Source organism: Delphinus delphis, chromosome 6 (assembly GCF_949987515.2).
Source record: "Delphinus delphis chromosome 6, mDelDel1.2, whole genome shotgun sequence".
Lineage (NCBI taxonomy): Eukaryota > Metazoa > Chordata > Mammalia > Artiodactyla > Delphinidae > Delphinus > Delphinus delphis.
In genome coordinates this window covers 33,748,780-33,776,740 of record NC_082688.1, presented here as the reverse complement: position 1 = coordinate 33,776,740, position 27,961 = coordinate 33,748,780, and the positions used below count along the sequence as shown (strand labels likewise).

General features: G+C 43.6%; 1 protein-coding gene across 2 annotated transcripts; it reads left to right on the top strand.

Annotated features, from left to right (window-relative positions):
• The first annotated feature begins 548 nt into the window (after nt 1-548).
• ANP32B (acidic nuclear phosphoprotein 32 family member B) lies at nt 549-27,746 on the top strand. Of its 2 annotated transcripts, XM_060014454.1 has the most exons (7): nt 549-943; nt 12,707-12,856; nt 16,048-16,170; nt 21,547-21,736; nt 24,852-24,976; nt 26,000-26,075; nt 27,290-27,746. In XM_060014454.1, exons 1-7 carry the CDS (start codon nt 890-892, stop codon nt 27,355-27,357), a joined length of 786 nt encoding a protein of 261 aa, XP_059870437.1. In that variant the 5' UTR covers nt 549-889; the 3' UTR covers nt 27,358-27,746. The 2 variants fall into 2 exon arrangements, 1 of the variants encoding a protein (XP_059870437.1); XR_009519848.1 differs by lacking the exons at nt 549-943; nt 16,048-16,170; nt 21,547-21,736; ... (1 more) ...; nt 26,000-26,075; nt 27,290-27,746 and adding an exon at nt 1,421-2,453 and having other exon boundaries at nt 12,707-12,843.
• The last annotated feature ends 215 nt before the right edge of the window (nt 27,747-27,961 follow it).

Below are 27,961 nucleotides of genomic sequence, written 5' to 3'. Positions count from 1 at the left end.
CCGCCGGCCACGAAGGCCGACTCCGCCCGGTGCCACGCGGTAGAACGCGGGCCCGCCGCGATTCTGCCCCCGACGAGGATCCTCGCAGCACTTCCAGCCCCACACGGTCAAGGGGACGCGGGGCTCGGGCTGTTGGCCCCACACGGTGCGGAGGAGCGGGAGGTGAACCCGAAAGCCCTCGTCCCGCGCTCTCTACAAGTCTCCCGCCTTCGCGGGTGTCGGGAGGGCCAGGCCGAGCCTCCGCGGAAGGACTTGGCCGTAGGTACCCCCTCAGCCAGGCTGTAAAGTCCCCCCTCAGCCCTCCCGGCAAACGTCCAAGCGCGGTCTGGAGACCCGTCTCCGGGCGCGTCGAGGAGGGACCCCGGGGTCTCAGCTTAGCTGTGGGCGGGGAAGCTCCCGAGGCGGGTCTTACATCAGCCACCCCCACGTGCGATCTGAGGGCGGGAGTAAGTCACTCCCGTCCACCCGGCTGCGCTTTTTCCCCCCAGCCTCCGCCTCTCCCGCCGCGCCTCTCCCCGCCCCGTCCTTGGTGCACCGCGGCCGCCGAGCCGAGCGGCGCCGCGCGGGGCCGAGTCGAGCCGAGCAGCCACCCGCGACGCGTCGCCGGTTTAAGCGCAGTGCGGGGCCGCGGCCGGGGGCGGCGGTAGTGAGAACAGCGCTGCGCTCCAGCCCCCTTTTCCCTCCATGGTTTCTCTCCGCTCCCGTGAGTAACTTGGCTCCGGGGGCTCCGCTCGCCTGCCCGCACGCCGCCCACCGCCCGGGACCGCGCCGCCGGCCTCTGCTACTAGCAGACCCCTTCTGACGGCCCTCGCTGCGCAGGCTGGGACGCCTCTCCCCCCTCCGCCACCGCCGCGGAAAGTTAAGTTTGGAGAGGGGGGAAGAGAGAAACATGGACATGAAGAGGAGGATCCACCTGGAGCTGAGGAACCGGACCCCGGCAGCTGTAAGCAGAGCCCCCTTCGGGCGCCCTCTCCCCCGATGACTTGCATGTAATGGTGGCCACCTGCGGGGCCCCGACCGCGGGTTCGCCGGCCCGGCGCGGGGAAGAGCGCAGCTCGCGGGCTCGGACTGGGAAGGCGGGCGAGCGCGGAGGGGGGAGCGAGCGCGCGGGGATTAACTCTTTGGCGCCCACGGGCCCCCGCGGCCGTCCGGGGAAGGCGGTGGGGTGGGGAAAGCAAACTTTGAGCTCCTCACCCGCCGGGGTCCTTTCCCGGAGGAGCGCGTGTGCGTGTGGCCGGCGGCAAGGGAGGGAGGAGGGGGTTGTGTAACGCTGGGAGCCATGTTTGCAGCCTCCCGGGACGCGCGGCCGGGCGGAGGCCCGGCCTGCCGAGGAGCCGCGCGGCCAGCCGGGGCTGGGCCCATTGCGGGCCAGGCCGTGCTCCGCGCGCCCCGGGCCGGCCGGGGAAGGGGCTTGGGCGGGGTGGGGGGGCTCCTCCGGCCAGGCCTCGCGGTTGGCGCCGGCCCGGCTAGGGCAGGGGCCGAGGGGCGAATAGGGGGCTCTTGGCCTCTGAGGGGGACAGGAGGTCCCCTCGGGCGCTGGGGGGCTTGAGCGGGCATGGCTTGGCGCGCGCGGAGCGGGGGAGGGGCGAGCTCGGGCGGCGTCGGTGGCGCAACCGCCGCCCCTCCCCAGGCCAAGTTTGAAAAAAGGATGCGGTTCCCGCCATTTTTCAAGCCTAAAAATAAAACTTTCTCCGGCATTTCTCTCGCTCCCTTTTTGCCCCCCGGGCCTTCCCCAGTCCCGGCCTCCCAGGGCGGGCCTTGCTCAGCCCGGGGCCGCCGGTGTGGCGTAGGCGGCTTCTCCCTTCCCCTGTGCCGCCGCAGCGGAGCCCTGGGGCCCCTGCCTGAGAGGCTGGCCCCTCGGTGTGGGCGGGCGGCGGCGGCTCCTCGCGTCAGCCGGGGCGCGCCACAGGCCGACACAGCGCCATGTTGGCGAGCTCTCGTCTCCCTCCGCCGCGTGAGCCGGCCTGCTGGCTCGGCCAGCCGGGCCCTGCCCGTCCGCACCGGCGGTGGCTGTGGGCCGCCGCTCCCCGGGCCGAGCCTGCGGCTTGTATGGTGCCCGCCTCGCCAGGGCTTGGCTCGCTCTGGCTGGAGCCGCGCGCTGCGGCCGCCGCCGACTCATCTCTTGGGCACGCTGCCGTCTCCCTCCCCCCTTCTTAAAAGGGCAACGCCAGGCGACCGCCTCCGCCCTGGTCGAGCGTCGGGGGCACGGGCGGGCCTCGGCTGGGCTCGCGGGCCGGGCGGCCTCTGTCCTCGCACGTGCTCCAGGGCCGCCGACCCAGGCCGGCACTCGCCCGCCGCGGCTGCGTGAGCGGCGGGTGGACGTTTACGAATCGGCTTTCTTTTCTCCCCTGGCCCTCCCCGCGAACTAGAGCGCCTTCCCGTGGCCGGGCGCGGGGCCATGTTTCCTGGCCCCCGCGCGGGGAGGCCGTGCCTCTGCCAGACCCCTTCTTCGGGTGAGTGGCGTCTTTTGGCCCTGGGGCAGCCGATGCTGGCGATGGGCGCGTTTCGTGCAGTCAGGGAGCTGTGGGTAACAAGTTGCCAACTTGTGGGAATTCGTCAACCGGCTTTCCCTTGTGTGCATGAGGTTTTGAATTCCTGAGGTCTTCACAAATGAGGTGCCGGGTCGCTGCACCTCGTAGCCTCCCCGTTTGTCCCTGAGGACCTCGGGGGGTGGGCGTCTCGACTCGGTGCTCTGGGTTTTTAAGGTTGAGGTTTGACCTCAGTGGTCCCTTCGGTCCATCAGTCAGACATTTTGTGTCGGCCACGTGCTAGTATATTGAACCGTTAAGCTTCTTCATACTGTAAACCTTGTAGAGTTGTGATCTCATTTTGAGGAGTTGTTAATTTAAGACGTCTGAATTATTACTGCGTAGTTCCAAATGAGGAGAATGTGGAGGAATTAGATTTAGCCAAATTTTCCAAAAGAAAAGTACACATGGGTCTTCAAAGTGCCTTAAAATCTGGAATTTGAGTTCTTTGAGGGTGCATAAAGTACTCTTAAAATACTCAGCTAAGAGCACTGTTGCTCCTTCTGGGAAGTACAGCTGGGCTAGTTGTATGTGGAATTTGTTCTTATATGAAATAACTAATATATTGCTTTTTAAGAACATATATATGTGCAACCGTTAATTTTTCAAGAAATCAGCTTAAGCCTTGCCCTTTTGCCCAAAACAGGCTAGAGTCGTGAGGCTATTTAACTTATACTGAAAGGTCAGTTTGTCAGTTGCAGTATTCACATATCAGGAACTCAAAAGCCACAGGTGACTAGTGGCTACTGTATTGGGCTGCACTCTCCTACTGTAATCCACTGGTTTTTGTTTTTTAATATATGACCTTTTTAAAAATATATATCTTGACTTTTTTTTTAATTTATTTATTTATTTTTGGCTGTGTTGGGTCTTCGTTTCTGTGCGAGGGCTTTCTCTAGTTGCGGCAAGCGGGGGCCACTCTTCATCACGGTGCGCGGGCCTCTCACTATCGCGGCCTCTCTTGTTGTGGAGCACAGGCTCCAGACACGCAGGCTCAGTAGTTGTGGCTCATGGGCCTAGTTGCTCCGTGGCATGTGGGATTTTCCCAGACCAGGGCTCGAAACCATGTCCCCTGCTTTGGCTGGCAGATTTTCAACCACTGCGCCACCAGGGAAGCCCTTGACTTTTTAAAAAATTAATTTATTTTTGGCTGTGTTGGGTCTTCCTTGCTGCACGCGGGTTTTCTCTACTTGCGGGGGTGGGGGGTCTACTCTTTGTTGCGGTGTGCAGGCCTCTAGCTGTGGTGGCCTTTCCCGTTGTGGAGCACAGGCTCTAGGCATGCAGGCTTCAGCAGTTGTGGCTCGCTGGCTCAGTAGTTGTGGCGCGTGGGCTTAGTTGCTCCGCGGCATGTGGGATCTTCCCAGACCTGGGCTCACACCTGTGTCCCCTGCATTGGCAGGCGAATTTCTAACCACACTGCCACCAGAGAAGTCCATAATCCACTGGTTTTATTAAATAAATATTTGAGTACCAACAGTATGGCAGGGCCTGGAAAAGCAGTGTGAACAACGCAGAGAGCAGCCCCTTCCGTCCTGAAGCCTCAGAACCTGGTGGTGCCGTTGCACTGTGCAAGGGGGCCTTGGGAGAGTGTCGTGGGAGCCAGCCAGGATTGTGGGGTAAAGAATGGCTCACCTTGGGCTTCCCTGGTGGCGCAGTGGTTGAGGGTCCACCTGCCGATGCGGGGGACGTGGGTTCGTGCCCCGGTCCAGGAGGATCCGACATGCCGCAGAGTGGCTGGGCCCGTGAGCCATGGCCGCTGAGCCTGCGCGTCCGGAGCCTGTGCTCCTCAACGGGAGAGGCCACAACAGTGAGAGGCCTGCGTACCGCAAAAAAAAAAAAAAAAAAAAAAGAATGGCTCCCCTAGGAACTCTTACAGGGAGACTGAGTAGGAGTTAGGTTCTTAAGAGGGGAAAGCTTTGACCTTAAACTGAAGGCTTTGGGGGGTGAGGGGAAGCTGTAGGAAATTTTAAAATAAGAGTTTAAAAATGTTTTGCACAAAAGCATCATCTTTAAGGTAAGTGAGAAGTTCCAAGATGATTCTAAGTCAGCTAGTCACATGGCTCCATATGTTGTGGAGCCAACTGTTAAAGAGTAGCCTTGACCTCTGGAATCCTGCAGACTCTTGTTATTTGGGGAAAGAAGAAGAACCCTGTCTTTATTGAATGTATTGGTATAATGACAGGAGGCTCTTAAATGCACAGCACAGTGTGTTCCTTGGTTGACCTTGATGTCATCAAGCGAGCTTTAAGACTGTTTGAGGAGGGTAAGTGGAGGCTTGATCATCAGTGTTTTTGTTTAAAGACCAGATGGGCTTTTTTTTCTTCAATGGAATTTTTTTTAATAAATTTATTTATTTTTGGCTGTGTTGGGTTTTCGTTGCTGCACGCGGGCTTTCTCTAGTTGCAGCGAGCGAGGGCTACTCTTCGTTGCGGTGCGCGGGCTTCTCATTGCGGTGGCTTCTCTTGTTGTGGAGCACGGGCTCTAGGCACACGGCCTTCAGTAGTTGTGGCACACGGGCTCAGTAGTTGTGGTGCACGGGCTTAGTTGCTCCGCGCCATGTGGGATCTTCCTGGACCAGGGCTCGAACCCGTGTCCTCTACATTGGCAGGTGGATTCTTAACCACTGAACCACCAGGGAAATCCCCAGATGGACTTTTATTGTGAGTGTGGCTTTTTTGTTTTTATTTTATTTGGGGGTTTGAAGAAGACCCTGGTAACACTTTACTTCTTGTGTTCTTTAGCCAAAGTACATGAGACAGACCAAGATAATAGGTTCCATTTCACCTGTTATAAACCGGTATGCTCATTTCCCTAAGGGGGTGACTTATAAAGAACTATAATAATTAAGTTTTTTCTTAGTCTAAAGCACCTCTTTATATCAGAGGTTTGTTCTCATAGTGGAAAAAATGGCTTAAGATGGCATTTTAAAATAATCTTCAAAAAGAACAGTGATCACTGTTTTTAAATATAGGCAAGGATAGGAAATACTTTATACAAAACATTATTGGTGTTGTCAGTTATTTCACTGAGAGGAAATTGTATAGTACTAGAACATACCATGTATACCACAGAAATTGGTGGTGTTGTCAGATGTGAGAAGAGACATGCAGTAGCGAGATATAGATATTATCTATATCTAAATTTGTAATTTAGATATATTCCAGAATTTGAGAAAATATGTATTCTTTATGTGAGGCCCTGATCTTTCTATTATGCCAAACATGCCACTGATACGAGCACCTCATTAACTATGAATCTAGGGGTATCTAGCCTTGATGTTAGCTCTGTTCCAGTCTTGTGTTCAAAGTTAGAAAGTCATGCAGTTCCTGTGGTTTACAATCAATGCCCCTGTGGAACACTGGTGGGCTGTATGCTAGACTGAGACATTTCATATCCCACAAATAAGAGTAGTTTTTCCTTAGTCCCAATTTACTAAAAAAAATTACTTTTAAAAATAAATAACGTGAGGGGACTTCCCCTGGCGTTCCAGTGGTTAACACTTCACTGCCCCAATGCATGGGGCACGGGTTTGATCCCTGACTGGGGAACTAAGATCCCACATGCCGCATGGTACAGCCTTAAAAAAAAAAAAAAGGGAAAAAAAGGCAACGTGAGAAGAACCTTTCCCCCAACTTTTGGCATTTATTGTTTTGTCTGTTGTGATGTGATTTTGAGCTCCGTGGAATATTCTAATTGGTTGCATAGCAGCTAATTGGGTTCTTTTCCTTGTATAAGGAATACAGTCTTCATTGAAGAAAAATTTGATACAGATAAGCTAAAAAAAATAGTAGATATAGATAAGGAAAAATTTAAAAACTCAGAAATCTCATACACACCCATCCTACCATCTAGACATTCTGGTGTATAGTCCACGAGAATGTTTTTTTCTAAACTCAGATCATGCTATTAATACATATAATATCTTGTTAAAATATAGTAAACATCTTTATCTTTCTCTGGCACAGTTTATTATTTTACAGCCTCATTGTTAACGTCTGCATAGGTCATAATTTTTTTTTTTTTTTTTTTTGCGGTACTCGGGCCTCTCACTGTTGTGGCCTCTCCCATTGCAGAGCACAGGCGCCGGACGCGCAGGCTCAGCGGCCATGGCTCACGGGCCCAGCCGCTCCACGGCATGTGAGATCTTCCCGGACCGGCATGTGAGATCTTCCCGGACCGAGGCACAAACCCGTGTCCCCTGCATTAGCAGGCGGACTCTCAACCACTGTGCCACCAGGGAAGCCCTGCATAGGCCATAATTTAACCATCCCCATTAGGTGGTTAGAAGGTTTTTTACTGTTTTAAGTAGTATTGAAATGAACATTTTGTAATGTGAATCTCTGTCAAATTGCTTTCTAGAATGGTTCTCCCCACCAGTAGGGTATGAGTGTTTCCTTCCTTCATACCAACAGTTCTGCCATCCAAACACATTTGAGAACTGCTAATGTTCTATTCTACTGTCATTTTGCAAACATTATTTTAAAATAATAGTAGGGTGGAAGGTTTGAAGACTGGTTAACTCAGAAAGAGTTACTTTCTACATTTTTGGACATATTTCCACATATTTCGCTTACTATAATAATCATGTATTTTCTAACAAAAAAATTGATAACTCAATGATTTTTAATCCTCTGTATCTTCTTTTCCCCTCTTATAACAATTATAATTGATGATTGGGGAAGGTCACTCAACCAGTTATGGAAAATTTATTTTCTTTTTTTTTAAAGAGTAGCTAGGGGGGCTTCCCTGGTGGCGCAGTGGTTAAGAATTGCCTGCCAATGCAGGAGACACAGGTTCGAGCCCTGGTCCAGGAAGACCCCACATGCCACAGAGCAGCTAAGCCCATGTGCCACAACTATTGAGCCTAAGCTCTAGAGCCCACGTGCCACAACTGCTGAAGCCCATGTGCCTAGAGCCCTGCTCCGCAACAAGAGAAGCCACTTCAATGAGAAGCCCGCGCACCGCAACAGAGTAGCCTCTGCTCACCACAACTAGAGAAAGCCCGCGTGCAGCAATGAAGACCCAGAGCAGCCAAAAATAAATAAATTTAAAAAGAGTAGCTAGGGAAGTAGGAAATGAGAGCAAGTTGGAGAGGATGAAAGGAAAATTCCTTGATCTCCTATGGGGCTCCTAGCCCCAATCCCTGTAACTTGGTTGCAATATATTTCAAAATTTGCATTGAAAAACTAGAGTATCAGCTTTGCTGATAACTATCAAAAACAAAAGTTGAATAGGAAACAGTTTGGATTTTTGTCTTGAGCTCTTAAGTGTTTACCTTAAATTAACGTTTGAGAAAAAACTAGTTTAGTTGGAAGATGAGGAATGAAGAAGAGTGAATTTGGCCCCCAAAGTTAAGTCATCTTTCTTCAATCAGAAAGCCTGGTAACTCTGCCTTGGATCAAATAGCTCCCTGAATTGTGCCCACAAATGTACAAGTGCCTGCCCAACCTTCCCTCCTGGGAGGATTTGGGACATAAGGAGGAAAAACTAGGGCTGCTTTTTCTTGATTAGAGCCTCCCATTTATTCTGGGTCTAGATTGGGATGCCATGGCATTGTATGTCCCCCACCCCATGTACCTTCCTTTGTAAGGCAGTCTGGATCCCTTCACCCTCAAGAAGGAATTGGGGGAGAGGGGAGGCTTAGTTATCTCAAGTGCTGCTGACACAATGCCTGAGAGCAGACACCTTTTCACCAGGGTCCTGTTTAGAACTTTAGACTGGCTAGAATGCTGCTTATGGCAGGCTTTCCAGACCTGTCATCCTTGGGCACAGCCCTAAGTGGACCCTCCTTTGGTCTCTGCTTTCTGCAGTAATTTCTCACTCTGCTCTGTGCTTGTTTGTGGCTCATCTTCTTACTGTGCCTCTGGAACTTTGTTCTGGGGTTAGCCCATTTCTTTACTACGTGCTTAGTCTTCCTGGAAAAGTCTAGGGACATGATTTCACTGCTGAGCCATACAGCCCAGCCCTTCCCTGTACTCACCCCAATACATTCTGTTGCCTCCTACTCAAGGAGAAAATTAAAGGTCTCAGGTGTGCGTTCCCTGACTTCTCACTCTCCCACTTACAAACTTACCTGCACCTGTACCCATCCTAGCCATCTCTTCTCCATGAAAGAGCTGCGCCATCCTCAATAAGAGTAGAATAACATCTCATTTTTAAATATGTATCTTTTATAATTTGTTGTTGTTGAATGATTTTTTTGTTTACTGATGATTTATATTTTTATGGCTTGTCTGCTTTTTTGTCATTTCTTTTGAGGTGTTTGGTTTTTTCCTCACTTAGGGTAAAAACAGTATCCTCAAGAAAAAGATAACTATATGCAAATACCTAGAATTTCCATATGTCAAGAAAGGTCACCAAAAAAGTGTTAAGAGGGATTGGTTGCCGTTTTAAATAAAGAACTCAAAACTCAGAGACTCTAACGTTTATATTTCTTTTCACCTAGCAATAGATTGTGAGGAAACAATCCTTATTACAAAAGAAATTTCACATAAAAAGATAGCATGGCATTATATATAATAAACTTGGAAACATGTTCAATAGGGAGGATTGTAATTTATGGTGCATCCATACACTTTAATTTCTTTAGCCATTAAAAAATATTTATAATTGTTAAAATATGCTAAGTAATATTGTTTCATCTTGCTGTGTTTAAAATATACAAAGACTGAAAAAAAAACCCCAAAGTATTAAGTGACAAACAGCAATATGCTTTAAGTAGCATTAATGTGATTATGCTTAAGATCAGAAAGTAGGTTCTCTTCATACCCAGGTTTCCTCTGTTTCATCATCTGCTCATTCCCCTACAATCCGGACACAAACCCCAATGCCACTTTTTCTGCATTTGACAGTTGTGAAGGCTCCTTCTCATACTGAGGTATGGTGGTAACTAAAATAGACATGACCCTGCCATCATGAAGCTTGATGAAATTTCAAGGCTAGCAGTGACCTTTTTAAAAAATTATTTTATTTTTAATATTTATTTCTTTATTTGACCCCGCTAGGTCTTAGTTGTGTCATGGGGGATCTAGTTCCCTGACCAGGGATGGAACCTGGGCTCCCTGCATCGGGAGCGTGGAGCCTTAGTCACTGGACCACCAGCGAAGTCCCTAGGAGTGACCTTTTTTTTAACCTTTATTTTTTTTAATAGATTAATCTCATCATAGAAATGTTAAATAAGGTTATGGAAAAGTCCCCCAGCCAGTCACTTTCTCTCCCTGAGAAGAATATAAGAAAGTGAATGTGTGATATGTGACATAAATGAAAACATTTTATACATTTTGTGCCTTTTTCATCATACACTGTATCCTGGAAGTGAGTCCTTTGTTGATGGACAGTTGTATTGTTATCCAATTTTTTTTCAATCCTTTCCCCCCCCCCGCCCCAGTAACTTCTTATGCCTTATTTCATAAACCTTTCTGGGTGTTTGAAACTAATGCTTCACCTTTGGGTACTACTGATTCTTCTCAAGTCACCTTTGCAGGATCCCCCAGGTTCCATCCTTGGTTCTCTTCCTAGGAATTCCATCTTTTCACTGCTGTCTCTACCCTGATGGCTTCCAAATCAGAATTTAAAACTAGAACTCCCATGAACTCCAGACCCTCATGTCCAGCTGCCTGGGGATGCTTTCACCTGGACTTCTCATGAGAACTTTAAACTTGGTATTATTTGTGGTATTCATTATATACCTGCTCCCCCCCTACCCCGACCCCATCCCCAAAGCTGTTCCTTCCTATTTCCATCCAGCTACGTAGTTCCCATTTCTTTAAACCAGAACCTCAATTCATCTCCATCATCTTTCATACTCAGCAGTTAGATTTTGCAGATTTGGACCACTTTAACATCTTTTTTTCCCTCCCAATTTCTCCTTGATTCCTATTCGGCTATTTGGTTCAGCAGACTTGTTCTAACTCTTTGATGACTCTAGTTAAAGCAGAATTTTACCAGTTGAGAGAAATGTCCAAGAAGTACACCCGTGGGCTGGGAGGCAAAATGGCTATCTAAATTCCTCCTTACTTGGCTTTTGGCATATTGGTGTCATTCTGTATAACGTTTTTGGATTCTCTGTCAGATATAGTCATAGAAAACCCCCCAAATCAAATAGAAACATTTATTTGTAGTGCAGTATACTACTTAGGTTGGTGGGGGATTACAGTTGACCTTTTTTTAAAAAAAAAAATGATTTGCTGGTTTTACTCTTTTTAATAAATGTATTTATTTTTTATTTATTTATTTTTGGCTGTGTTGGGTCTTTGTTGCAGCGCCTGGGCTTTCTCTAGTTGCGGCAATGGGGGCTACTCTTTGTTGCAGTGTGTGGGCTTACCATTGTGGTGGCTTCTTTGGTTGCGGGGCACGGGCTCTAGGTGCATGGGCTTCAGTAGTTGTGGCACGCAGGCTCAGTAGTTGTGGCTCACAGGCTTTAGAGCACAGGCTCAGTAGTTGTGGTGCATGGGCTTAATTGCTCCGTGGCATGTGGGATCTTCCCGGACCAGGGATCGAACCCGTGTCCCCTGCGTCGGCAGGCGGATTCCCAACCACTGTGCAACCAAGGGAAGTCCTACTTTTTTTTTTTTAATACAGAAGAAATACATGCTTGTAGAAAACTTAGTACAGATAGGAATAAAGTAAATAGCAAAGGTCTTTGTCATTCTCCTGCAGCCTTTCCCAGTATTCACTATGCCCCAAGCACTACTTTCTATAACAGTTCTACTTCACAGATGAGGAAACTGAGGCACAGATAGGTTAAGTGACTTGCCTAAGGTCACACAGGTTGTGAGTGGCAAAGCCAGAATTCAACCCTAAGCATCTGTCTCTGGAGCCCAGCTCTCCTCAGTCTACCTTAAGTTTTCAGATATGCTAATTTTCATCAGAAGAGGAAAGAATGTCCGAGGTAGCTAGAGAAAAGTGGAAGGAAGGGAAGAAAGAAACAAAAGATATAATGGGCCTGTATGCATCCTGAAAGCAAGGCTTCTGAAGAGGAAGTAGAGTAGTGAGAAGTAGTGAAGAAGCGAGCAAGAAGTTGTGGTGTTGTGGGTGTCACAGACTCTAAATCAGTTTCCTTCTCTGTAACTGAGGGAAGGGTATGGTGGTACAAAGAAAAATGAGTAAATTCTCCATAAATGTTAGCAATTGCTAGAGTAGTATCCTTGGATTTTGTATGAGAGAATAAAGATACTACTAGCCCCTATTTTCATTTTAGAACTATCAGCATCTCTTCATACATGCTTGATTAATGCTATTAAATGTGTTAGATTCACTGCAAGAATGCCTTTGGCAGTTAAAACTAATTTGCATCAGTGTAAATTTATCAAAATGTGTTTAAAACTTGCAAGTTTCAGAGTCAACCACAGAGCAAGAATGGCAGTAGGGATTATCACGGTAGATATTCACACAGTAGACTTTATTAAATAATCAGTATTCACAGTCTTCAGATGTGATACCTTTGGATGGATTTGAATTCTGAATTTCAGGACCTCCAAATAAGGAGATTTTGTTGCCTGAAAAAGGAACCTAATATCTAACAGTTCTCTCCCCTAGAAATACTTTCTTACATGTAACACAAAATGATCTTTGTTTTGAATTAAGGCCTCTTGCATCTTGATCTTTTCCTAGTGTTAGAATAATCTTAGTAAAGATTAATAAGACCAAAAGTAGAAATGTATAGTCCAGAAACCTGTAGCCACAATCTCTTAGTGACCTTGATGGGAAAAGTGAAGCTTTCCTCTTTTCCTTGTGTCAGTCTCCTGGGCCTTGAGGAAGACTCGGCCTAAAGGGGTTGTAGGGGTTGTGGACTCAGCCTAAAGAGGTTGCAGGGGTTGTGGTGGGGTATCTTCACTCCACATTTGTAGTTAAAGCTGCCCCTTGCAGAAGAGACTTGGGAAAAGGAATAAGGGGGGTATCATTTCTTCACTTACCTTGTAAGAACTGTAGTTTCTGTCTCTGGAAAATAAAGGGTTTAAATCTTTATTTGTATCATGGTGTGACATTCCACCCTTGATATCTATTAGAATATTGTTACTAAAGGCTTAATCATTTTTCATTTATTTATAACTGTGACCTAGGTCTAAGTTGAGGCTGCCACTATATGTGGGTGGTTTGGTGGGTATTTATGATTGGAGTTTTTGCATTGTTTTCTGCATGTTTTTTAAAGCTTTTCTTCCCCACTTTGTCACCCACAGGTTCGAGAACTTGTCCTGGACAATTGCAAATCAAATGATGGGAAAATTGAGGGCCTAACAGCTGAATTTGTGAACTTAGAGTTCCTCAGTTTAATAAATGTAGGCTTGATTTCAGTTTCAAATCTCCCCAAACTACCTAAATTGAAAAAGGTAAGTGCTTTTTCTTTAACAGTAGAAGAGAGAACCATCCTGCGGAAGGGAAAAATACATGATTCTATCTGTAAGGAAGCGTTTAGTGTAGCAGAAAGCATATGGCCTTTGGAACTGGGCAGATCTGGGATTGAATTCCAGCTCTAACGTTTCCCTGATGGGTAAATCTTCCTCAGGTTACTTAATTTCTCTAAGACTCAGTTTCCTCATCTGTAAACTTGTAATACCACCTGACCTTGCAGAATTGCTGTGATGTTTGGAAATAATACATGTTGGGTGCTGAATAAATAGTAGTTATGAAGAATAATTACTTTGTGAGTAATTTATTACTTGTTATGAATCTGTTGCTATGATGTTAACTCATTGTTCTTAGTATGCTCTGGTTTAAGAACCACAGGTGCCTCCCATTCTCCGTGTTTTATGTTAAGGGAGAATTGAAGTATAGACCTTTCAAATGTGTAGTCTATGTTATTTCAAACCCATTATGTAATTCTTAATGACTAGAAAGTTTAAAATGTGTTGTGATTGACTGCAAGAGTTCATTTTAACAAAACTGCTGTACTTCCCTATCCTAGTTGACGGCCCATTGTTAGGGCTTTATTGGTCTAATTATAAACCAATCGCTATCCCCCCTAACAACCCCCCCCAAAAAAAACAACAAACAAAAAAACCTCAAGAAAAATGTTTTTTTCATGTCCTTGCACATTGCCCTGTCACAAAGCCCCAGAATGTCAGAACTGGAAGAAACTTAGATCTTCTAGCCTTGTTTTACAGGCACAGCAGTAGACCCAGAAAATACAGAAAGGTACAGTAATTTGCCTAAAGCCACCCACAGAAGTGGTTAGTACTGGAACCAAAGCTAGAACCCATATCTTCCTGTTTGCTAATCCAGTATCTTTTCCATTACATACGAAAATGTTTGTGGTCATGGCAGTGTTGCAGAATTCTCCACTGTTTACCTAATCTCTTTATTAGGGAGTTTAAGTTGAACCTTCATCTAAAAAAGATACACATAGAAAACAAATCAAATTGAGGCAAAGGACAAGTAGGCTGTTCCTGTAACTTGCTTGCTTGAATTCTGAGAGGGACTTGTTTTTTGGTTAAGTACGTGAATTAAAATCCAGAAGTGCTTTTTATTTATTTGCCTTTTTTAGGTAATAAATGCTCAGGAAGTCCTCATAAGTTTCAGGGCAACCCTCCTGTCAGAAAGAATTCTGTTATGTTTAAATTTGTAAATTTTTTTTCTTTTTTCTGACAGTCATTTCCTTTAGAGGTTCAAGTGTAATCCTTTTATGTTTGCATAGTTTATTGTGACATTGGAAGCTCTGATAAGCCTATAAAAAACTGATGGCTTTTTAGCCTGTATCTACATAAACTTGATGCTAGCAGGTCCCTACTGTGTTTTGTGTTCTGTTCTGCTTTTCTAGCATCCTGGTACATTTTCCTGAATTACCATGGTCTGTGTACTATCACACTTATTCAGAAAGTCAGTGTATCAGTGTATCAAATCCTTCTGAAGTCCTATTAATCACTTACCTTGTAGGGTCAGAGAGGGAGGAATAGAGATATCTGTAAACCAAACTTAAAGGCACATTGCGTGTTCTCACAGCTGATTTTCTTCCTACCCTAGAGCACAGATTGTTTTTTTTTTTTTTTTAAGAAGAAACAGGTTCTGAAAGAAATTTTGGTGTATAAATGTCGCAGGTTTCCTAAATTTACACTGATTTCATTTCAAAATAAATATGCCACTAAATGCTTTGGCAGATTGCCTTGTTATCTCTGCTTCCTAAGATACTCATGTTGAAAGGATGTGAATACTACATGTGTCGATATTCTAACCAACCAAGAGAAATTTTAGATATTTTACTGGACTGTCCCATCAGAAGGAAAAAAATGTATTGAAATGTTGCATTTTTCTCTTCCGAAATGCTTAATAACACCAAAGCAGCAGACTTACTGTTTTTTAAACTCATTCTTTCAACGAATATTTAAATTTTTAAAAGTTCCTCTATTCTGCATCATGTCCTTCATTTCATTGCATGCCAGACTAAATTGCATAAGTTGTCATGCTGTTCTAGGTACATAGCATAGCGGGGAGCACATTGAAGCTAGCCTGCCTGGCTTCAAATCATAGGTTCACCGATGTAACAGCTGTGTGATCTATGGGCACTTATATCGTCTCTTCATAGTTCATTTTTGTCATCTGTAAATGGGGGTAATAATTCTACCTACCCCATAGGGTGATTGTGAGATCAAATGAGTTCATGGATTTCTAGTGCTTTGAACAGTGCCTGAAGTACTGTGTAAGGGTTAGATACAGTTACCATTGTTGTTGGCAGTTAAAAGAGAATTGAAACTAGCTGTCTGGCTTTAGTTTTCTTCATCTGCAAAATGAAGAGTTTGAATTAGATGCTCTCAACCATCTTATTTTTCCAGGCTCCAATTTCTTTCACTCTAAGAGTCCAATATTCCTTGGTGAAGGCTCGTTCCTTCATTGGCATACCACTTGCTGTGCTACTTGACCTGCAGCTAAGAAATTAGAGTGGGTTCTTAAAAAGGCTAGTGCCAGGTTTGTGTAAGAAGTGTCCTCTGGGGAGTTGGTTTCGTCAGCCCTTTCGAAGCCGTTGCCCCAGTCCCTTTTTCCAAAGTCATGGAGCTTCTTTAAGGGCTTGTACCATTACTGTAGCCTTCAGAGCAACATCCCCTGGTGGCTTCCAGATGTAGAACTCCATGGCGAGCCAACACTGAACAGAACCAGATTAGGTTTCAAGTGGGCATTGTGAGCTTTGCTTGGCACACAGAATAGCTGCTTAGAATGCACAGACCATTTACCCTTCCTGGCAGGTATAGAGTATTACAACTTCTCAAAGAATTCTCATTTGCTTTGACCCACTTTTTAGGTTAGAAAATGTATTTGCTGATGTTAGGGGCCAGCAAACTGTTATGATTAGCAGCTGGTTAAGAAAATACAACTCTTCTAATCCTTACATGTCTCTCCTTCCCAGAAGTGTTCCTGGGATCTGCAAACTACTTATTTGGGTTTAATCAAACAAAATGAACACACCTGCCCTAATAAAAAATAGAGATCATTTGATCTTGGTGTTTGAGAACTGTATTCATTATTTATAACACTCCAATGATATGTGTTTCTCTGTGTGTATTTGTGTGCTGTGTGCATTTTCTCTTAACAGCTTGAGCTCAGTGACAATAGAATCTTTGGAGGTCTGGATATGTTAGCAGAAAAACTTCCAAATCTTACACATCTAAACTTAAGTGGAAATAAACTGAAAGATATCAGCACCCTGGAACCTTTGGTAAGTAATCAAGAATTTGAAAACCAGGACTTATTGGTCATTTTCATTTTCATATTTCTTTATTGTGAGGGAAATAATTGGAAATAATAATTGACTGAGAAAATGGTGGTTTTTTATAGTACTTCTTATAGAAAGAGTCCAGTTTTAAAGAATCAGGGCCTCTTTAGTTATACGTGTTCCTGTGACTTTGCTCTCCCTCCCTTATTATTGTGGTAGCTTCCTTCAAAGGGGAATTCTTTTCTTTTTTGTCCTTTTTAAATGTCATATATTAACTATAGCCTTAAACATTTATCTTAAAATTGTTTCCCCAGACTGGCCAGACTGTTCTATATTATACTTTTACAGAAAAGGCTGTTTATATTGGGTGACATATCTGATCTGTAGATGGAACAGGCCAAGGGCAGCTCCACTGAGTTTTAGGTCTTCTAATTCATGATCTTGTGTTGTAGCTGGACCACTGTTGCCTAAAGTTTTGCATGGGAACCCCCAGATTCTCCTCAGTCTTACATACTGGGATAAGCTATGGAAAGTTAAATGCCAGTTGGGTTATAGACTTGCTGTGTGACCTTGGGCAAATTGCTTCTTCTCTCTGGGCCTCAGTTTCCTCATTTATGAAGCAGGAAGGATAATAATCCCTGCCTAACTTACCTCACTTAGGAGTTCTGAGAATAAAATAAGGTAATGCACTTACTTTGCTTTGTAAGTTGGGAAGCTGTGTTAATGGGGGTCCAGTCTAGTGGAACTTGTAGTGACCAGAAAAGAGCTTCTGGAGGCAGGGATTAATGCAGGGTAGGGGTAGCCCCACAGCCTGTTCTCTTTGGCTGCCACCTGGAAATTCCTATTCCATTCAACAATTCAAGATTGTTAAACGACTTTTTTCCCCTAAATATGACATTCTATTCATAGAAGTAGAATTCTATTTTAATAAGGCTAATGAACTCAAACTTGTTTCATATCACCCAAAGAAGTTTGTGGCAGCTTTCTGGGTTTTTTTTTTTTTTTTTTCTGTTGTACATAAAGTCAGTATTTCCATCTGACTTAACTTGCAAACATTAATTGGGAGAGGGGCTATACAGCAGATAGGAGCTGTCTTTCAGGATCCAGCACAGCAGAACCCAAGAGGATAAGGCATCCTTCTGCTATCTCTATCTTTTCTGATATCACAATATATTAAAATATTTGCACTTCATATCATTTGTACAGAATGTGCTGTTGATATTTCAAGAGAAGATAGAGTTAAATTATGACTCTTAATAAAGAGGATTTCCTGCTAAAACTATAGGGTCTTTTCCCTCCTAATAGTAATTGAGAGTCTGTTCCAATATAGATTTAGTCACTGTTTACCGAGTCCCTTTGTTTTTATGTTTCATTAAGTAGACCACATTTAGCTCATTTCTCGTAAATGTTGCGAGCCTGTTGTTCACCTTTGCTCCATGAATTTTGTCCCCTTTTTTCTGTTACCAGTTCACTCAGATACTTGGGCTCCCTACTTTTTCACTAGTTCTGTTTTCCTCCAAATCAATACCCATTTCCAATGTTTAAGCAAACATTTATTGCAGTTTGCTTTATTCAAGGATGTTAACATTTGCCCATGTATCCTCATGTAATGCAAAGAAGAGGGAATGTCCTCCTTTTAGAAATGAGGAAACCAAGTTTAATTACTCAGCAGCTGCAGAATAAATGGCGAGTAGGGATTCAAATCCAAGTCCATCCTTCTTTCCACTGCCCTTGGGACCTGTTCTTCTCTTTTTAACCTATAAATTTATCCCATACCCCAATTGACCTAAGCTGGGAGTTCCAAAAGGAGCACTAAATTAAGTGCTGATGGTCTCCCAGTCCCATGGGGCACTCTAAGCCTTTATTGTTTGTGTTAATGACAGGCTATCAATTTAGGGTCATTGTAAGCACAGGAACCCCTTCTCTCTAGAACAGAGCACCAGGCAGTACCTTTCCATGCTAAATCACTGGCCATTGCCTAATTCTCCTAGCAGCCTTAGTCTTCTTTGATGTTTCATCAGAAGCTTTTGTCAGTGTCCTAGCATTCAGAGGCAGAGCAGAAGCAGACATTGTGTGGGAGTTGTTCCTGACCTGGTCAGTGATTTATTAGGGCCCTTTGGTGGCTATGAAAGTCTCAATCCCCTGGGGCAATGAAGTATGAGAAAAATAATCATTATAATATTTACCATTTTTGGAGGATCTGCTATGTACCATACACTGTAGTGGTTGCTTTATGTATGTTATCCCATTAGTAATCCTCAACATTTCTATAAAATGGATAGAAATAGCATGGCCCTCATTTTACACATGAGGAAGCTGAGGCTTAGGAGAGGCTGAATCCCTTGTCCAGAGTCACACACTTGGCTAGGGAGTTGACAGAGACACAGTGCCACACACCCAAGGCTGTCTGGGAAAGGCTGAGCTGCCATTCTCCTGAACTTTCTATTCAGATTCCTGGGGGCGCTAGGTGGGTCTCCTGACGTTATAACTTCAGGATAAATAAAACTGTAGGAGAAGGTGAAGGGGGGAAATGTTGGGTCCATTTTGACTTCTGAAAGTATTCTTCAGTGGGGAAAACACCATCCTCATCCTCATCAACCACATACATTTTGAACTCCGTCTACGTTGAGCCCAGTTCTTACAGTCAATGCAATGATTGTGAATGCCTCTGCTTACTACAGGGACATTAATCGAGAGACAAAGAAGGCATCAATTCAAACTTCCTTGGACACCTTTTTTAAGAGACCTGGGCCATCCAAACCATCCCCCAAAGCCCTTCTAAATTCTAAGAAGGCAAGCAAAATTATTGTTAATAAAATGTTTAATGTTTATTATGGCTAGCCTATTAGTTTTAGGCCAAATTTCTGAAATGGTAGAGTTGTGGGGTTTTTTTTTTGTTTTTTAAGCAGTATTTACACATTACATTGGGATCCTGAATAATCTGTGTGTAGTGTATTTTGGGCCTTAAAGCACAATTTTACTGCTTTAAACAATTCTAGAGTCCTACAGTTATTGGGGATTTTGTTATTTGCTTTCACTTTGTTTTCTAGCATACTGTTTGGCATGTCCGAATTATTCATAATGGGTCCTTTCTGAAGAAGTAGCAAAAAATGTCACAGATTCAGAGTTGCAGAAACAGGAAAGCCTTGGAGGCCCTGTGTACTAGGCTAGTTGATAGAATTAGAAAACGGGCTTGGGGCACTTTTGAGCATTAAAGATCTGGAGTTGTATGTATTTTTGCACATCCATTCCTAGGAAATAATGTTGAACAGTAAATGGCTCATTCCTTTGAGTGAAGAATTTATACTGAGCCTCTGGGAAAGCTGCCTAAATATATTCATGGTTCTATCTTAGCTGGTATAGAGTCAACCCTTCTGTGAAGAGAAAAGAGTTCTACAGTTGTCTGGGGTGGTATTTCAGCATTTTTTTTCCTCTTTGTCAAGAAGTCATACCTGGGCTTCTGGGGGTCAGGGGCTGTCCAGTAGGGAACCTAATCTGAAAGCTACATGACAGAAAAGCAGTTCTCCCTATGATCAGAAGGGCTGGGGACAGCTTTCTTAAGACCTCAGTGTACTGACTTACATAAGCACATTATTGGATCCACAAAACTCTTGGATCACTGTACCTTGGTGTTTTGAGGAGTACATTTGTCTGTTGCTGTAACACTGTTCTGTGTTCCATGCTTGGCTCCATGTTCCCAAGGGCTGTTCAGTGAGAATAAAACCAGTGTGGGAACCTCTTTGATCAGGAAGACGAAGATTTGTGAGTGCAGGGATCATCAACCCCTTCCTCTAAAGGACCAGATAATAGATCTTCTAGGCTTTGTAGGCCATGCAGTCTCTGTCACAACTACTCCACTTTGCCATTGTAGCATAAAAGAAGCCATACATAATACATAAACAAGTGAGTGTGGCTGTGTTCCAGTAAAACTTGGTTTACAACTACGGGAGGCAGGCCGGAGTGGGCCAGCCAGCTGTCATTTGCCAAGGCCTGCTTTAGAGCACAGATTTTCAAATGATTTTGTAACTCCCAAGAACTACACAGATACCTCAAGTCCTGCAGACAAGGTTTTGTTCCATCTTTGTTTCTTCCCAGGTCCTTGTGAATGTTGAAATAGATTTCCCAATAAAGCATCGAAGTCTTTAAACATCAACGTTTATTTTTTTACAACTTGCTTCATACAGAGATCCTCTCAGTAATTTTTTAGAGAATGGCAAACTTTTCTCTTGACTCAGAACCATTAAAAGTTAAATTTATGAAGCCGTATATCCATATGCCCCCCAAGCCCCTATTTTAAAAGGCACCAGGCCTCACAGTACTTCACATTTTGTGTTTACTGTTTATCGGTTTGCCCCCTCTTCTGCTCCCCATGAGGGTCTATTGTCACTTTCTGTTGCTGTCTCCTTACTTGCCTGTAATACTAACTCTGCCCTCCCAATCTCTTAATTCACCCTTAATCAAAACTTAATAGACCTGGTATTGAAATACTAGTACACTGATGTAATAACAAATGAAGATCTGAGTAGAATACGTGGACATTTTCCTATTCGCTTTGGCTGCTCAGAAAACTTCTTGGGCCAAGTTTTTAGATCTTAACTGTTTTAGATAGATGAAACGGAGGTTTCAAACAAAGGTATTACAACAAAACTTCAAGGTATGGTAAAATCAGAAGAATTTTACTTCAGAAAGTTCTGGTAATAGTGGCAATCTTTTCCCCCAAAATTAAAAAAGAAGAAAAGAGTGTAAAGTTTCTCTACTTGTGAAGTTTCAACTCTGAGTCCCCCTTCTTTTCCCCCAGCTTGCACTGACTCCTGTCTTCCCAGAAAATATCTGCATCACCACACTTTGTGCTTTACTAGGTTCTGTTCTCAAGTGTTTCCCATCTGTGTCCCCAAGTAGAAACGTCAAGGATCTTGATGTTGATTGATTTCATTGAAAAATTTTTTTCCCTTCCTATTCTACCACCCCAGAGCACTGAAGACTGACTGCTTGATAACCCAGCAAGTTCTTATTGGTCATTTGATTACTCAAACATTAAAACCTAGTTTTGAACCAAATTTGTTGAAGTCTCTGTTTTGTCTCATACTGTAAAAAGGTCCAGTTTTAATAAATATTTCAAATTCATATTTCTTAAGACTGTTCATACTGCCAAAAGAAAACAGTTCTCTGAGAGGATAGAGGTAGAAGGGAAGGACTAATTAAAAATCTAGTGACCTAATATAAAGGTTGCAAAGGACTTGAAATGTTTTCCTATGTACAAGGCTGAGTAGGTAGCAGCTAATTGAATTCAGAGCCTAGAATTTTACCTCTTTAGGAGATGGGTTTTGTTGCTTATGTTCCTTTGGTTTAGTAGGTATGTTTCTTGATCCTTTTCCTCAGAAAAAGTTGGAATGTCTGAAAAGCCTGGATCTGTTTAACTGTGAGGTTACGAACCTGAATGACTACCGAGAGAGTGTCTTCAAGCTCCTTCCCCAGCTGACCTACCTGGATGGCTATGACCGAGAGGATCGTGAAGCCCCTGACTCAGATGCCGAGGTGGATGGTGTGGATGAAGAAGAGGACGATGAAGGTGAGTGGGCACAAAGCAACGTGCAGTGAACTTAATTTCTGCTTTCCAAAGGTCCTGATTAGGCCACTGAATGCTCTTGCTATTGAGAAAAATAATTTATATCCATGCATGTAGGCGTTCTGTTAAATTTGAAACTCTTAGGGCATTGAAGTCTTCAAATGATCAAAATAGAAAATGGTTTGTTAGCTAATTAGTCTTGAATTTGGAGCCTAGAGATCATAGACTGCTTCAGTCCATTTTTTGAAGTACTTGTGGTTTATGGTTTACTAAAAGGACCATTGCCTCAGGTCTCCTGCCTTTCTCCTAGCTGTTTCCCTTTCTTGGCTAATGCCAGCTTATCCTTACCAACTCAGCTTTGTCAGCACTTCCAGGAAGCATTTTATGATGCTGGAGACCTAGGTCCTTGTATGTGCCAGAGCATCGCCTCGCTTACCTCTTTCGTAGCACTTGTCACTCTGCTATTCTTGTCCCTTCCAACTATGCTATGATTACCTTCTTTTTTTTTTAATTAATTTATTTAGCCGCATCAGGTCTTAGTTGCGGCACGCAGGATCTTTCATTGTGGCATGCCAGCTCTCTAGCTGTGGCTTAGTTGTCCCGCGTCGCGTGGGATCTTAGTTCCCCGATCAGGGATCGAACCCTCGTCCCCCACATTGGAAGGCGGGTTCTTAACCACTGGACCACCAGGGCAGTCCCTGTGATTATCTTCTTATCTCTTTATTCACAGGGCCTAGCACTTGGTACATGTTTTTTACATTCAAATATAAATATCTTTCCTGCTTTGATATATGACTATAGAGTTTTAAAAGGTAATGATTTGAAAGCACTATGTGTTGGATTCCATTTTTCATTAATAAAGGAAATAATTTCTAGCTATAACATGGAATTAGAATATACTTTTTATTTTTGACTTTTTTTTAATATATAAATTTATTTATTTTTGGCTGCATTGGGTCTTCGTTGCTGCACGTGGGCTCTCTCTAGTTGAGGCGAGTGGGGGCCACTCTTCGCCGTGGAGCGCGGGCCTCGCATTGCGCGGGCCTCGCATTGGCCTCCCTCGTTGCGGAGCACGGGCTCTAGGCACGCAGGCTCAGCTGCTCCGCGGCATGTGGGATCTTCCCGGACCAGGCCTTGAACCCTTGTGCCCTGTGTTGGCAGGCAGATTCTTAACCACTGCGCCACCAGGGAAGCCCCTATTTTTGACATTTGATCAAGGTTTTTTACATCCTGTTATCTTTTTTTTTTTTTTTTTTTGCGGTACGCGGGCCTCTCACTGTTGTGGCCTCTCCCGTTGCGGAGCACAGGCTCCAGATGCACAGGCTCAGCGGCCATGGCTCACGGGCCCAGGCGCTTCGCAGCATGTGGGATCCTCCCAGACCCGGGCATGAACCCGTATCCCCTGCATCAGCAGGCAGACTCCCAACCACTGCGCCACCAGGGAAGCCCCATCCTGTTATCTTTAAGAATCTTTGTATATTTTCTACCCAAACTATCCCTCCCGATTAGCTTGTGCTTTCCTTGCACAGTGACTTGTTTACTCTGAGTCACTCTTAGGATAAAAGGTTTCTCACCTGAGTGGCTTAGAGGAAGCAGAGCTATGAGTGATCACATCAATCAGCATGAAGAAAACTTATTCTCCGAGAATTCCTGATGTTGCTAGAATTTGCAGCATTACTGTATTTAAAGTATTATTTTAAATATCTTTAAAGATGAAAGTTTATAAGACAGAAATGGTTAAGAAAAGTGGAGAACATCATCAGGCACCTTGGTTGCAGTTAGTGGGGTAGTACTCTGGAAGCATTTTACAGTTTTGTTTTGCAGCAGGTTTGAGACAAGGCAAAAAGAGATGGGATGTTAGATGGTAAAGTGGACGCTGAATAGGATGTTTCATCTTGTTCCAAATGTTTACATCACTTAGTCCCTTCATTGCTTGTTCTCAGTTTTTCTTAAAAACCAGTCTGGTTGTCCATATTTAAGTCCACCTTAAATGGGTTGAGCAGCCACCCATGTGCAGGAGCCTGTAAAGAAAATTCCTTGGAGAGTGGAAGGCAGTTCTTGAGAGCAACATCAGTCAGGCAACAAGTATTTGAGAATTTCCTATGTGCCAGGCTTTTAAAACTATCTAAAAACTAGACTAAAAATAGTTTTAAGAAAAAACAAACACGGTTCCTGTCCCTTGGAGCTTACTGTCTACTAAGAAGAGAAATGTTACGTAATCGTAACTAAATAACTAATCACAAGTGAGCAAAGTGTGTGGTAATGGAGAAGCACCAGGTGTGTGAGAGCATAGGAGCTGAGACTGGGGGTCTGGCAAGTTGGCCTGAGGAAGTGATGTTTAACTGAGACTCAAAGGTTGAGCCAGTGTTAGCCACACAGAAAAGAAAGGGAAGAGCATGTGGGGTCCGGAGGCAGGAGAGAGCACAGCGAGCTCCAGGACCTGGAGAGGTAAGAACTAGTTGATGAGAGGCCTGCACCAAATGGAGTAGAAACACAGGACACAGGTGCCTTTCAGCCTGCCTGGCTACCACCACTGCCCCCACCCCCATCCCCATTATGGGGTTATTATGGGTGTTTCCCAGGTTCCTGATTTGCACAGCTGGTTTGTGCTGGTACCCTTACCCCAGAGGAGGTTGGTGGGTCTTTTTTGTTTTTTTTGTGTGTGTGTGTGTGACTTTTTACTATGGAGAATTTCAGACATAGACAAAGGTAGAAATAACAGTAAAACTAACTTTAACTTTCATGTTCCCATTACTGAGTTTCAGCTGTGGTCTGTTCACGCCTGATATTATTTTATAGACACACACACTCCCACCCACTTCTCCCCTTCCTTATTTTGAAGCAAATCCTAGGCATTGTATCATTTCATCGGTAAGTGTTGTAGTGTACACTTGGTCCGCCAGGACTCCTGGCCTCTGGATTTTATGGGGCTCAGGTCAAAGGGACTGAGCCTCAGCAACTTGCAAGAAAGGAGGTGACTGTGGTTCGTGGTTTTCCCTGACATTGGTGTGGCCCAGCATTTGTCCTGTGGACCAACCCAAAGCTCCCCACCACCTGAGTAGGTGTACCTTGTGAGACACACAGGGTATTTGATGTATTCCTTTTGGACGGTTTTCAGAAGGAGAAGATGAGGACAAGGAGGAGGATGAGGATGGTGAGGAAGAAGAGTTTGATGATGAAGAGGATGAAGATGAAGACGAAGATGTAGAAGGGGAGGAGGATGAAGATGAAGTCAGTGGGGAGGTCAGTGCACCTCTTGCTGCCCTGCTTCCCATTTGTAATTGAAATAAAAGTGGATTGTTTAAAAAAGAAAAGTCTTCTGAAGAAATTAGTATGCTTGTAAATAGACTAATGGCAATCTGATTAATTTAGCTCTTGTCCCCCTTTTAGTAAATACTAAATAGAATACTTACTGAATGCTAACTAGGCAGTGCTTGGCTCTGCAGAGTAAGTTTTGACCCTTTAACTTTGGGAGGCAGCAGCAAGTTGAGTATTCATTCAGTACGGTGAGGAAACTGGAAACATTGAGAACTGATGGGATGTCCTCCCCTTTGTTGTACTGAAGTGAAGGGTATGTTTACCAAGTCTGAACTTCTTGTATATCCAGCTTAATGCAGTAAATGCATTATGTACCTGCTGTGTTAAAGAGTTGAGGATGAAAAGTTGAAGAAAAATGTGGTCCTGCTCTGAAAGAGGCAGGTAGTCTAATTTATGGGACAGGCAGTAATAACAGTTATCTCTGAGGAGCTGAATACCATAGAAGGATAGGAGAAAGGAGTGACTTTGACCCTAAAGGGGACTTGTGAATACAGGCCAAGAAAATTAGACATCATCAAAAAAAAAAAAAAATGTTCTTTTGTAGTACAAACGTAAGGCTGAGCATTTGTATAATCTCAGAGGTGTCTAATGAAATTAAGTTTCTGAAAGAAGCTTTTTATAGGAAAGGGAATATGGAAGTCTTTGTCCAAACATGCTTTGAAGTTTTTAAAATTATTTCTGGAGTTACCCATCGTAAGTTGTATACTAATTAAAGATGTCTTTAATTAATGCTTACTTCTGAAAAGCAATTTTTAAAGAAAATTTTTAATTAAGCTCATTAATTTAAGAAAATCCAGCAGTTCTCACTATATTAAAGTAGATAAAAGTAACATTACAGTTTTCTCTTTGAATGAACTGTTAAATTTAATTGACAGTTCTTGTTTCTCTTCGTACTTCTTAACTTGGCAGAATTAATCTAATAATGATATGCTATTTACCATTCTTTAGGAAGAAGAATTTGGACATGATGGAGAAGTTGATGAAGATGAAGACGATGAGGATGAAGATGAGGATGAGGATGAAGGTGGGTTACTGCATGCACTTTGGTCCCTCTCAGTTAAAGATCAAGGGAAATGTCTGTTAATTTAGAATTTGAAATTACTGAGAAGAAAATAAAATGCCTTTGGCCCTGGTGGTCTTCAGAAGCACTTGTAAAGCCCCATTAGTGTGTGTGTACTGGTTCACCCACCTGCTCTACAGCAGTTAGTAGTGCCTGTATGAGGATGGGCGGCCCCGGCCTCAGTCCCCACATGTGTTTTTAGACCCCATCGTTTGTGTTACTGTTAAGCATGAGATTTCTGTGTTTGGAATTTTTTCATTAAAAAAAAATCTTAATTGGATTGTAATCTTTGCAGGGTAGATAAATAGCACCTTTCTAGTTTTTATTGGTGTTATTCCTTTCCCCACCACAACCAAAACCAGTGAAACATCTGTTTATTTATTAGAAAGTAGATTCTAACGCTTGTGTAAGTTTCAGAGTACTGGGTTGGTTGCTGTGCTTTCTGTTGGTTCATACTTTCTCAGCAGCATCTTCTCTCTGTGCAAGTCACAGGACTAAAATTACTTTGGATACAGCAATGATTAGGACCTGGTCTCTGCCTTCAGGGAGCTTTTTGGAACACAATTTAGTGCAGATTTAGCTAATTTCATTAAAGTAGCAGTGAGTTTTTACTAGTTGAAAAGACAGAACAACGTGTAGGTCTCTGTGTCTCAAATACTTAAGGAGTCTGAGAAATCTCTTTTTAGTTAATGTAAACTTGCAACAGTTTGAGTCTTGCCATGTTCTAGGCTAAATACTTGTGCTATTTCATTTAATCCTCAGAATAACCCTATGGAGTCAGTGCCATTGTCCCCATTTTACAAATGAGGAAATAGGCTTAAGGAGCTCCAGAGTCCTTGCTATTTATTTTAATAACTGCTAATGTCTGATTTTGGTGACCAACAAGTGTAAGAAAAATAAACATTTGGTTAGACAGCAACTTAACTTGAGAAAACTGAGTTAACTTTGCTGTGATTTGAGGTGCTGCTGTGCATTTTACCCTTCTTGGTTCCGTGGCTACTGTTTATGCTTCTTAGAATTAAAACTTCTTAATTAACAACCTGTTGATTTGATCAAGCTTACATCATTTTTTATCTCCCAACCCTTAAAAAATGCATTGTTGTTACCTCTGTTAGCAATAATTAGGCAAAGTAAATGCCTTTCCAGTTGTCTCAAAATGAATTTTTATTATTGTACAGAAGAGGAAGAAAGCGGGAAAGGTGAAAAGAGGAAGAGAGAAACAGATGATGAAGGAGAAGATGATTAAGACCCCAAATAACCTGCAAAAAAAGAACTGTTCAGTATTGGTTGGACTGCTCACATGGATTTGGTAGCTGTTTAAAAAAAAAAAAAAAAAGTAGCTGTGATACAAACCCCAGGACACCCACCCACCCAAAGAGCCAAAGAATAGTTCCTGTGACATTCCGCCTTCCTCCATTTAGTCCCTCTTGGAAATCCACCACCAAGCTTGGGGACTTCACCCCAACAAAATTGTAAGCATTGTTAGGTTTTCGTGTAAGACTCTTGCTGTAGTGTGGATAGCTATGATTGGTGAGTCAACGGTCCGTGGCTGCCAGTTACACTGAGATTGTAACAGCATTTTTACTTTCTGTACAACAAAGAAGCTTTGTAAATAAAATCTTAACATTTTGGGTCTGTTTTTTCATGCTTTTCTTTTCTTTTTAATGAAAATTTTTTTACATTAGGACATTTTATGTGACAACTGCCAAAAAAGTATTTTTAAGAATTTAAGTGAAATAAACACATTCCTCTTTGGTAAAGCCTAGTTGTATGCTTACATTTGTAATTTAAGACTTTGATTGTAAGCCTGTGTTGAAACACACTAAAGAACTGGTTTCTTTGGTGTTTTT

Excerpts from the sequence above, each read along its gene's own strand:
- ANP32B (XM_060014454.1), top strand. The coding sequence starts at position 890 with ATGGACATGAAGAGGAGGATCCACCTGGAGCTGAGGAACCGGACCCCG. Across the intron at positions 16,171-21,546 it reads TCAGCACCCTGGAACCTTTG|AAAAAGTTGGAATGTCTGAA; the intron begins GTAAGTAATCAA and ends CCTTTTCCTCAG. Across the intron at positions 21,737-24,851 it reads TGAAGAAGAGGACGATGAAG|AAGGAGAAGATGAGGACAAG; the intron begins GTGAGTGGGCAC and ends GACGGTTTTCAG.